The sequence below is a fragment of the Sphaeramia orbicularis genome, chromosome 20 (genome assembly GCF_902148855.1).
Source record: "Sphaeramia orbicularis chromosome 20, fSphaOr1.1, whole genome shotgun sequence".
Classification (NCBI taxonomy): Eukaryota; Metazoa; Chordata; class Actinopteri; order Kurtiformes; family Apogonidae; genus Sphaeramia; species Sphaeramia orbicularis.
The window spans coordinates 39,495,984-39,508,930 of record NC_043976.1 but is presented as its reverse complement, the minus strand read 5'-3'; the positions used below and the strand labels follow the sequence as shown (position 1 = coordinate 39,508,930).

At 40.4% G+C, this 12,947-nt stretch overlaps 1 protein-coding gene across 2 annotated transcripts in view; it reads left to right on the top strand.

The window, feature by feature from the left end:
* The window catches only part of LOC115411207 (uncharacterized), a 40,332-nt gene extending 29,717 nt beyond the window's left edge, over positions 1-10,615 (top strand). The window contains exons 4-6 of one of the 2 annotated variants that reach the window (XM_030123200.1): positions 585-618; positions 5,208-6,739; positions 6,797-10,615. In XM_030123200.1, coding sequence (XP_029979060.1) covers positions 585-618; positions 5,208-6,739; positions 6,797-10,205 — 4,975 coding nt within the window. In that variant the 3' untranslated portion in view covers positions 10,206-10,615. Of the gene's footprint in view, positions 1-584; positions 619-5,207 lie in introns of both variants that reach the window. The other variant, XM_030123199.1, reaches the window with a different exon arrangement.
* The last annotated feature ends 2,332 nt before the right edge of the window (positions 10,616-12,947 follow it).

Sequence of the window (12,947 nt, the reverse complement as noted above, 5' to 3'; positions counted from 1 at the left end):
TGAACAAACTGAAAAAAAAAAAAAATTTTTACACTATTATGCTTTAGTTCATCATTTCCACATGTACATTATAACTTACAGATCACAGTGGTACAGATGCACAAAATATTTAGTAACAGGTGGAATATTATTAAAATTGCACTTCTCTTAAGACTTTTCAGATTGTTCATATTTGTTCAGGTTATTCAGATATTTTGCAAAATTATACTTTGTTTTAGTCTAAATACATGAAAACATTTATATTTATGCAGAGAAAAATTTGGAGTTGTGAGTATTTATAGGAATTGGTCTTAATGTGGGACCTGAATTAAAATGATTGTTGACATCTTAGTGTAATTTTTGCATTTCACAAATTCATCCCAGGGGCCAGACTGGACCCTTTGGCGGGCCAGATTTGGCCCCTGGGCCGCATGTTTGACACCTGTGTTTTAGAGGAACAAAATTGGGATTTTATTTTTGGCCAAAATCATGCAACCCCAAAGTGTGTTATACAGTTTAGAGTTTGTACGTCTGCTACCTTGGCCAGGTCTAAGGTAAAACGGAAAAAATAGAGTATCTAATGGTTTTTCTGTTTCCTTTTCCAGTCTGACAGAACCACAGAGGAGTCACAAACACCAGGTAAGAACGCCATCATGTTGAATATCATTAATGTGGGCTCATGACGGTGTTGAATTTCTGCCTTCACAGCTGTCGGCATCCGTCATTTATCCGTCAAAACATTAAATCACACGTTCGTCTCTGGAGACACGTGTGATTGATTAATATTTTAACAGTTAGAGGATAGGGTGTGCACACATTGTTTGTGCAGTCTTGGAAATCTCTCATGTCTTTCAGAATAACCTGTTTGTCGAGGCCTGGTTCTCTGGGAACCCAGGCTCTGAAGACTCTCCGACTCCTACCAGTTATTTGCAAGTCAGATAGAAAAACCACCGCAGACACCAAACTGTTTATTCTTTCACCGTCAACACAATTTGCATCGGTTTGATCGGTTGGAAGGTTGAACATGGAAGGAACTGGGCTGAAATTATACACCTGACACATCTGTGGTCACTTTTTAACATCAGTTCAGTCAAATAGCAGGTTGTCGCAGGATAATTACAGTCTAAACGTCGTCTTAACTGGTTGAATCATCAGCTGTGAAGTCGATGTGGAGGAGGCACTTGTACCTCAGGGCTCATTTCTTGTCGACTTGTACTTATAATATAGCTTCGGAAACAGTCATTACATCACTATTACAAAATATTAAAAAACGTGTTTCATGTGTGTTGTATTTGAATTAAAATGACTTTTAATTCACATTCAGGACAAACAGGAAAACACAAAAAGAAAATAAATAAATAAATAACCTGAAACCACACAAGTAAAGTCACATTATCATCAAATATAAAAAAACAGACATCATCATAATAATAATAATAATGATAATAATAATAATAACAGTGATGATAACGATATGAAAAAGACAATAAATAAATAATGCATAAACATAAATAAATAGGTAGATAACCTGAAACCACACAAGTAAAATCACATTATCATCATATATAAAAAACAGACATAATAATGATAATAATAACAGTGATGATAATGATGACAATAAAAATGCCGAACAACAAGACAGTAGTTGCTTTTCCATTGACCCTCAAATTGCGCAAATATAGCTTGCGCATAAAAATTTTACCTAATGGAAAAACGATAATTTTGCCAAGTCTCATTTTTCGACTAACAGTTTTTGCGCTTGCAAGAGGTGTTTTTTTTGGGCATAGCACATATGGTATATCACCCAAAACTGCATTGGAAAGACCTTTTTTTTGCAACTAGAGTCAGGTGAATTAAAAAAAAAAAACGGATGTTTACATATATTACAACAAGCAAAGAAGAAGAAGAAACATGTGGCGGTATGTGTGGACACACCAGGAAACCCAATCATTTTTTAATTTAGTACGAGATAGAGGAGTAATATATAATAATAATGAATACACCGGTAAATCAACACCATATTTACATTTGTTGCCATGTTTGTGGAATGACTTCTCGTGTCACCTCGCTATAATAAATAAACAAATCATTGCATTAGTGATTTAATGGAAAAACGACATTACGCACTTCTGTTTTTTCGACATTTAATAAATATCGGTAAAGTTTTGCGCAGATGTCCAATGGAAAAGCGACTAGTGACGACAACATCAACTACAATGTCAACATCAAACGTACCCTGCTGCATATTTTTAATACCGTTCGACCAGAATGGAGAGATGCACGACCAAACCATTACAATACCCCTCTGTCCAGAGTTGGCCGAGGGGTAAAAATGATGACAACAATGACAGTAACGACAACAACGATGATTGTGACGACGACAGCGACATCAGCAACGATGACAGCAATGCCATCAATAAGAATGACAATGACAATAACATCAACAATGACAATGGCAGCAACAATAGTCGCTTTCCATTGAACATATGCGCAAAACTTCACCGATACTTACTAAATATTGAAAAAACAGAAGTGCGTAATGCCGGTTTTTCCATTAAATCACAAATGCAATGATTTGTTTATTTATTATCGCGAGATGACACGAGAAGTCATTCCATAAACATGGCGATGAATGTAAATATTGTGTTGATTTACAGATATATTCATTATTATTATATATTACCCCTCTATCTCGTACTAAATTTAAAAATTATTCAGTTTCCTGGTGTGTCCACACATACGGCACCATGTTTCTTTTAAAACTTTTCTCCTTTGTTTGTTGTAACGTCCATGTAACATCGGTTTTTTTTTTGTTTTTTTTAATTCATGTGACTAGTTGCAGAAAAAGGCCTTCCTGTTGCAGTTTTGCGTGATATACCAATTGTGCTACACCTGAAAAACCACCTCTTGCCAGCGCAAAAACTAGAGTTTTGGCGTTTTTCTATTAGGCAAATATATTCGTGCAATTTGAGGGTCAATGGAAAAGCAACTAATGCTATAGGAACAATAAAAATCTGTTTTGTGTGATATACCAATTGCGCTAAGGCCGAAAAACCACCTCTTGCCAGCAAAAAAAACTTTTCAGCAAAAAACAAGAGTTTTGGCGAAATTGTCATTTTTCTATTAGGTCAATTTTTATGCGCAAGTTATATTCACGCAATTTGAGGGTCAATGGAAAAGCAACTAATGATGGTAATAATGACATCAACAACAATGACCATAATGTCAATGATAACAACAACGATAATGACAGTGACAACTAATAGCGACGACAACAATCGTAATAATAATAAACATTGTATAATTCTTTGCTATTTCTTGTACTGGTAACCACTGAACCCACAAACTTCACATATTAAACTATATAAAGGCATTAATGACTTTGTCCCATTCAACATCTGGATCATTGTGTAACTGATGAAGTAATCGCACAAATCCACTCAACCAGCGTCATTTTAATGTGGAATATGAGTTTTTCACGTGACATTCTGTAGAACAGCTGAATTAACAAACGTCAAACCACTTCATCTATAAATTAGCTCAAGCTTCATGTCGGGTTGAACCGGCTGGATTTGTAATGTTTGTTTGCAGATGTTTGTTCGTCACTGTCAAATTATTGGTGGAATGTTTTTCAGGCTGTTGCTTAAAGACCGGAATGACATTAATCAATGCAGCTTCAATTTCAACATGACAGCTGTGACTATTGTGTTTGTGTTGATGGGATCTTTGTGGCATGTACTTCATTTATCAGGACCCTAAAAAATCTCTTTCATCATCACAGATTTATGACCCAGATTAACAAAAGAATGCCCAACCCATAAAGTCTACACTAACTCCTCCACCGTTGAAATGATGTGGAAATAAATGCATCATCAAACACTAATTGAAATATTAATGTACACAAATAAATATGACTGACTTAACTTTCCACTGTGGAAACTTTTTTTTTTTAATTTTATGTCATTTTTATCAGATTCTTTAAGTCTTTTTTGACTTTTTATAGCTGTTATTCTCTTATTATTCGGAAAATTAAGTCACATATGAGTCTTATTTTTAGCTGTGATAACTGGAAACCTGATGAAAACCCAAATTTGGGGAAAACAGTTGTAGTAAGTCTTCAGTCACTTAAAAAATATGCAAATTAATTTCCACCAGATTTTGCAAACTACAGATCTGTTATAGATGCACATTAGTTACATATTTAGTTTACATTACAGTAATTTAAATATATTTTTTACGATGTAATATAAGTTTAGTTTATGTTGAATATGCAACAAAACAAAGTAATCCTACTTAGTCTTGACAAATGAAATGGATAAGAAGACAAAACAAACAAAAAACAAAAACCTGTATATATACATGAAAACAAAGTACGACTTCATTTTAGAGCTGTAACCGATTAATCGATTAGGTGCTTCAAGTGAATGCAAAAATTCACGATTTGATTAATCGACTCAAATTCATTTAAGGGAAATATTCTATCGCAGTTTTCCTGAATTGAAGCTTCTTTGTGCGTCACAATAAGTGTCTGTGTGAAACACAACAGTGAAACCAATGTTTAACAGCAGAGAAATTAAGGAAACAAAGCTTTGATTCAGAAGAATTGTGGTTGAATGATTTTTTTGGATCACTTTGAGTCAATTAATAGGTTGCAGCTCTACTTCATTTGCACATTTGAAAAGGAGTGGAAGGAAGTATAACATATAAATATTATAATATAAATATTTATGTTATTTATCTTCCCTTTTGGGGCAGGAACATTTTCATTTTATGTACATATGTGTATATACAGTCCTAGTCCAACATTAGGTTTGTTGGTTTAGTAAATTTCTAATGTCCACACATATGCTTTTGTCAGTCTTCAAGAAATATTTGCATGATCTGAATCTGAATCTGTAAATTTTATAAAACATGGTTGAATCTAATTCACAGACAAAAAAAGGAAAAACGATAAAGATGGAATAAGACTTCTGTGTAGGACTGTATGTAAAGACAATAAACAAGTTCAGTCACACAAATTCAATTTAATTAACATGTAATGTAACAACAGATGAATAAATGTCTCCCACTTGCTTTTGGTGAATATCGGGTTGTATAGTGGTGTATCTGAGTCTATTGCGTTTTATACATATTTAATATTTTTATTTTTATTGGAAAACTATTAATAATTAACACAGTTGTTTGAAAAATGACACATGATCTGCAGTAATGTTGTGTTCTTTCAACAGGTTAATGGACAAAGTGACGCCTCAGCATCAGTAGCCACCAACCATCAGTCATCAACGAAACCACTTCCTGTCCAGAAGGAAGAAGAACCCGTCTTCAATGGCCTAAAGACCAGATGTGACTCTGGTTTAAGTCACATTTTCTCCAGCGGTGACTGTGGACCACATCAGACCAATGACCATCGTGGACTTCAGCCCCAAAGGACTGACTCTGGACCAGCTGAGTTAGAGGAAGACCTGAAGGACCATACAGATCTTCAGAACCCCCCTAAACACCCTGCAGCCATGTTGTCGTCCACTGTGGTTACGGTCTTGGCGCCACACTGGAGCGGCCGACTTCGACGGAACAAAAGACTAGATGGATCAGGGTCTCCAGAAGCCCAGGGGGGGCTACCAGATGGAACAAACAGACCCAGTAGCACTGAGGCTAACCATGCTCATGGACCATTTCAAGAGACTCAACGTGGTTGTGATAGGATGTTGGCGGATAGACTGGAAACCCACGACCATCTCCCATTTCTTGCTACCAGGAGGAACACAGTGGGCTGGTCGTCTAAGAGCGGTCCCGCAAGTCTGGACTACGAATCAAAGCGGAAAATGGTTCAGTCTGTCTCGCTGGACGTGAACTCTGTCAGGACGAACAAACGAAACACAGACGTATTTAGTCCAAGTCCTGTATCTCCTCTGTCTCCAGTGTCTCCCATGTCCCTGGACTCAAACGAACAGAGGTCACCACAATCCAGACTCTCAGCTTTGAGCTCAAAACCGACAACAAGCAGTCTACTGTTGTCTTTAAGGAGGTTCAACTCCAACTGCAGGAGTTCCAATGAAAACCCCTCTCTGGGTGAGATGAACCCACAGCCTCTGAGTTCTCCAGAAAGTGATCAGCAGGGGAAGATGTTCGCAACTCACCTTTCCCAAACCTTTCAGCCGAGGATTAAGCCCCTCCTTTCACCAACATCCATTTCAAATCGGACTACTGACTCCGGGCCTATGCTTTCCCCGTCGCCCACAAATCACGGAGAAAGAAGCATCTATAAAACGACTATCTTTTCAGCTTCACCCATTAACAAAAATGCAGAAAACACTCCTTTTACCCAACAATCTCAGACCACCCATCCCGACCTTTTATGCTCCAAACAGACATTTATTGGCAGGCGATCGTCAGAAATACAACAGGGTTCAGACAACAGCCTGAACCAGCCTCCACAAAGCTCAGTCCCCACACCTAAACATTCTCCATATGACCGGTCTGCACTATTAAAAACCCATTCTCTTCCTATGAGGGCCACCATGGCACCCACATCCTACTGGAAACAAATTTCTCAGGATGGCACTTCCCCTGTAAGTCTCAGCGACACAACCAACATCAAAAACAAGACAAACACACCCTTAGTCCCACCCTGTAGAAATAATAATAATGCCACAGGCTCTCCAAGTCCAACAAACAACAAAAGGTTTAATAGTCAGTTCCCCAATTATAGAGACAACAATAACACGGCAGAACCAGTCGGCAAAGGTAACATGAACCTGGTTGTGAAGACACAGGGAGGGACCCACAACTTAAGACAAAAAAATGCAGAGGATTCACCTGTCAAAGGCCAGTACAGCTCAGAATTCAACGCCCAAATGCCAGCCCCTCAGAGTTTGCCTGATGTTTTGTCTACTTCTAAAATTAGTAGAGCTGCAGGACAAACGGTGCTGAGTCACTGCAAAGAGTTGAACAAACATGATGTAAGCGGTGGTTCATTTGCTGTGAACGTAACTGAATTGCCACCTACTATGCTGAATCTCCAAAGCTCAAATACACCCACTGAGAGCAGCAGCCGCTACCGAAATAATCACTGTACACCCAAAACTAACAACACCCCCACCATGACACAAATCAGGGACTCTCACAACTTTACCAAACCATCTCCCTCTGTTCATAACACTTTCAACAATAGTCTCGATCTGGTCCAAAATGCTAAAATCGTCCCCTCCTTTCAGTCGCATCCAGTTTCTTCCCAGACTAGTATCCATGCTTCATCCCAATCTGACACTCCGGTGTCAGTGTTGTCATCTAAAGGGTCCAGCCTCACACCTCTTGGCTTTGAGCGAAGCTATGCAGCTGTGCCTAAATCTTACCAACCTAAAATTATGTCCAACCTGATGCCCACAGTCGGGACTTTCTCTAATACTAACTACTCTCCGGCATTCTCCAACACCACCACCAGCCATCATTCAGTAACAACTACAGCTAGTCCTTCCTTTCTAACATCTCCCACCACTGTTACTGTCTCTTCTCTACTAACCCCCCCACCCACCCCTGTCATTACCAGCCCCAGCTACTCAGAAACATGCAGTCCAAAGCAGGGAAGAACGTTCTCCAGCATCTCAGACAGAGGTTCAGAAAAATCACACCCCAAAGTCGAGGTGAAACGAGTTAGACGAGTAACATGGGAGGACTCGGTGGATCTGCAGCAATCAACAGAGAAACCATCTCCATCCAACCCTCCCCCCATGTCCCCACGAAGTGTCAAGTCTCCATCCATCTTCTCCTTTCTAAGATCAGGCAGTCTAACCACAAACGCAACCCCTCGTTTTTCCCCAATCCCCAAGGCATCCAGTATACAGGTGGGAAGAAGCGAGAAGTACCGCTCCTTATCGTCCGACTCAGCAGATTTCACATCTAGAGAAAGATCTGGTGCCACCGTCAGCTTTGACCATGAAAATCAGGACCTGAACACCCCCAGACAGGGAAGGACGCTATCGGTGGAGTCCGGCACAGCTCAGATTCGTTCCTCTGCTCCTCTGTCGCTGCCTCCTGACTTTTCATGTGGTTATAAGCATCGTTACAGTTCGCCACCCTACTCGGCTCTAATGTCTACCAGGTCGGCGCAAGGAGAAACTAAGTCTAAACCAGCAAGGTCCCCCCTCTTCCCACAGCAGTCCTCTCAATCAAATTATACGTCCAGTTTCTCTTTGCGAACAGATCCGGCTGCCGACACGACCACACCTATAACCAAGCACTCTCGAATGCCAATCAGTCCACCCCCACTTCTTCCATTGCCTTTCCAAAACAAAACTTTCTTGCACAACAATGATCAAGTCAATAATAATCACATTAAAAGTTGCAGCCAAGACTGTCAGAATGGCCAAGTGTTACTCGTTGATAACCGGGTTCATGTCCAGGATGATGCGACACTTACCACATCCTCAACATGCGTAACTGAGACCTTGGTTTACAGTGTTAAATCCAAAGAAAATACAGGTATAGGTCCCCGCAAGAACACCACAAATAAACCTTCAAAACATACAGGAAACACACCGAATTCAGTTGAGATGGAGTTAAGTCAACATCCACAAACGGCTCTGAGAAAAGAACCTGCAAGGGAATCGCATAGTCCGTCGAATCAGAGCTCCAGCGGTAGCAGCTCAACAGAAAGCCAGTCGCTTGATGAAAACTGCAAAAGAAGAGTGAAGGAGAGCGTAATCGGCAAAAGCAGGTTTTTCTCAGTAGAAAGTAATAACGAACAAAGCCCAAAGAAAAGCCGTTTTGCTCTGAAGAAAAGCGTAAGCACGCCAAGCGCCGGTTTATCGAGATCAGAGTCGGAGAGGGTCGGCAAGGCCAACAACAAAATGGACCAAGTCCTCAACAAGCTGAAGCAGACGTTCAGCACGAAGCGGTCAACCGATGATGAGCTGTCGTTTCCATGGAAATGGAAGCGGGCATCCCAGACCCCTTCAGTCAGCGAGTTGAGTGACATCAGCGGCACCGGTGCTAGTAGAACACCAGACGAACAAGACGGCAGGAAGAACGATGAAAAGGAAATGGAGGACAAAGAGAAATGGGCACAAAATAGATACACACTCATACCAGCTTCACCTGGAGGAAACGCAACGGCAGGAGATAAACCATCCATGTGGTCAGAACCGTCAGACACTGAAACAGACCAGCAACATGCTTTTGACGAAAGCAAAACCCAAGCTCATCTGAAAAAACACAGTCCGACATTACACCAGTTTGAGCTGAACAGTGACGCAGTAGATTATAAACCACCAAACCAGTTCCTCTCCTGTAGAGAGCCCAGCTCCAACACCTCTGCTGCCTTCAGAAAGTCCACATCCAGCCCCAGATCCCCCTTCTCCCCTTTCTCCTCACTCTCTCCGGTATCCCTGTTTTCCTCACCAGACGTTTTGGACGACAGTGTTTTCTACAGCCCAAAGCTGCAGCGCCACAGATCCTCATCACCATGTGAGCCTGGAGAAAGCATCAGCTTAGTGGGTTCCAGAAGAAGCAGAGCGTCCACCGGTCCTCCGAGCGCAAGTCCAGATCCAAACCAGGAGCGTTTGGCAACCTCCTATGCAGACTTGAAGTATGGCATTGAACCGGGGAGGTCTTTCTCTGTGAGTTCAGTACTGTCCAGTCGACCATCCGGACCTGGACGCATCTCCACTGGATCTAGGTTCATGAGTGTCGGTGACCTCTCTGAATCTGCTTTGTCCTGTCGACACACTGACGATCTGGATCCTTGGGCTTTGACGTCTGACAGGACCACGGAATATGATCGCCAGCCCACTGGTGACCGTCGAGGGGCGTATTTCCCCAGTGACCCTGGTAAAATGAGGTCAAGATCTCTTCCTCGATCACTAACCCGGCGTTTGGCAAACTGTGGCTCAGGAGGTGCCACGACTCCACCGGCTCCGATCAGAACATCCTGGAGCCCCGACATGAGCATTGACCACATTCCATGGGATACAGAAGGTCCGCCGACCCCCCCTCCGACCCCTCCTCTGTCCCCGGTGCCCAGACGCATATCCAAACCTCCCAGACTCTCCTCCCCTACGTTCCCCAGTTCTTCGGAACGACAACAGGACAACCAGTCCCCCAGAGGCCATCTGCCCTCCAGGGGTTACATCTCCAGCCTCAGCACCTTCGATGAGTCTTCAGACAGCAACTCAGACACAACAACAGATGACGAGTATTACCTAGAGGATGATAAAGAGACGGAACTGTAAAAGAAGAGCCCAGCTGCTCTGACTCCGTTCTTCTGTTCAGTCTTTGGGGTTCTGGACTTTATCAGGACGTAAGGAGAGACTTAAAAGAAAGGAGATGTGTAAAGTGACGTCTGTTATTTCTATTTTGTCTTTGGAGATCTGTGGTGCGGCTTTTTAAAAGTGGTGGTTACTGTTGTGTCAAGAAGACGTTAAAGGTGCTGGAGACTTTCGTGACCACTTTTTCATCAGATCTGTGGAACCTCAGTCACATCCTCAGTATCAGGAATCTGGACGTCTGTCTGGAAGTCTTACTCACCTGAATCTCTTGCGTTGCGGTGAACAGTTTCTTAGTGCCATCCACCAGAAACAAACCATGTGTTTACAGATTGACCCGGGACGTCACTCGGGCATCTTTGGAATTTTGTCGCGACGTGCATTGTGGGAAACGGAGGTTCACGCAGCCACCTGACAGCGGCAGTGCGACCATATGGTGTTATATGGATGAAACAAACACAGAAACGCAGAAACAGCTGGAGGAATATGCACAGAGGGAAGCTGTTTCCGATCGTGTCTGTTCCAGCTGCTGCTGTAAGGCGGCTGCACGAGTTTTCACTTCCCACAATGCACGTCGCAACAAAAATTCCAAAGATGCCCGAGTGACCTCCCGGCTCGTTTGTAAACACATGGTTTGTTTCTGGTGGACGGCACGAAGAAACTGTTCACCGTAATGCAAGAGATTCAGGTGAGTAATGACAGACAGACGAACAGATTCCTGATACTGAGGATGTGACTGAGGTTCCACAGATCTGATGAAAAAGTGGTCACGAAAAATCTCCAGCACCTTTAAATGATTCAGCATGAAATAATTGTCTTAGATTTAAAGAGTGTGATGTATGTACAGCATCGGGACGACAGATTATCGTTGTGCAGTTTCAGTGTGGACACTTGCATGGCATTTGTGAGGAAACTGCATCGTGTAGTTGTTTTAATCATGAAACTACTGTGTGAGGTCGAGCTTTTCAGATGAGGCTTGTACGTAGGTTTGCATTTTTTTCCTTCTACGTAACATAAAGCGCTGAGGTCATGTGCATAAATGTGCTAAATAATACTTAAATCGTCTTTTCTTCTGTATTTGAAGATTGAAAGTAATTGTTGTAAATGCTGTAAGCATAAAGCTGGTACAGGTAAATCTCGTAGCCATTTTTTAAAACATGCAAATTTTTGCGTTTTTTTTTGGATTATGGGATAAAATATAATCATTATATAATATATTAACATTTGTCACCAGATATTAGAGTGCTATATACAGTGCCTGATCTTATTTGCTGACTTAAATATTTGCACAGTGAGAATCTAAAGTCTTAATATATCTATTTTATAAATAAATGTAATATTTCTATTAAGAATTCATGTTTGGTGGTTTCTTGTTTTAACTTTTAGCGTACACTTAGAATGTTTTCACTGTTCTTTCAACATTGATACCATGAAATCGCGTAAATATACACGCCACTTTAAATTGCCATGTTATCTGTACGCAATTTAAGCTTTTCGCGTGTATGTTCATGCTGCGTCAAATACTACGCACTTTGGGTTAGCAGTTACAGATGTGTGAACTGGAGATCTTGGCTTAAATTGACACGTGATCAAATGGCGTTGAATAATATGCAAAAGGACAAATGTGTACATATAGCACGCCAAAGCCATAAGAACTGACGTGACATACAACGCGATTTCATGAGGTCAGTCTCATTCTTCAAGTTTTTGCTGACTTTTGAATGTAGCTTTATGTCGATATGATCCCAAATTTCATGATTGAGAGCGCAGTTTGTATGAGTCTTGAACTAAACACTGAGGCAAAGTAGTAAATGCAAAATAAATCTGGATCTTTGATTTTTGAGTTATCTTGCTAACAGACAAATAGACAAACCCTGATGAAAACGTAATGTCGGAGGTAATAAGACATAATCACCTAAAGAGTAACTTTTCAGCGAGATATAAGAACTGATTTTTAGACAATAGATCCGGAAAATCTGATTTCAAGAAATCTTACCAAGATAGTTTTCACCTAATCCATTGGCAGATTTTTTTGCTTGATTCAAGATTTTTTATTTTTTTTTGCTAAATTCAAGCAATTCATACCATTACTGTAACTTTCCTGTTCTTGATAAACCTCATCCGCAGTAACATGTTTGAGTGGAAAAAAATTGCTAAATGTTATTAGACTGTAATCAACACGTTTTTTTTTTTTTTTAACAATTTTTTTTTTATTGCATATTATTGGCGTGAATAATTAGTATTATATTATGTTAAAAATGTGAGAAAACATCAGATTAGCAGCATTAAAAAAAATTTTTCATAGTTTCAGTCTGTAAATGCATGTTTTTTTTGCATCAAGAATTAAACACATGGTGTCCAGCTGAGTGGATATTTTTGTAACTCCATGAAAAATAGGTTCATAGAAAAAATTCAATCACATTGTTTTTTTTTTTTCATGCCTAAATAGGAATAAAAACAGCCAGGAAAAAAAAATCTTGAATAAGCTTCTCATAATTCATGCATAAAAGGGTTAAAAATGCTGTCTACTGCAAAGGACATCCCATTAAAAAAATAAATAAATGAATACAAAGATTTAAAAAAAAAAAATGTATCTGAAAAAACTGTGGCATTGTGCAGTTTCAAATCAAGACGATAGTTGAATGTAAAAAAGTCCAAACTTTCCCTTTCCTGGGTTTCAGGAGGACATCACCGTTCAGTGTCAGCTTT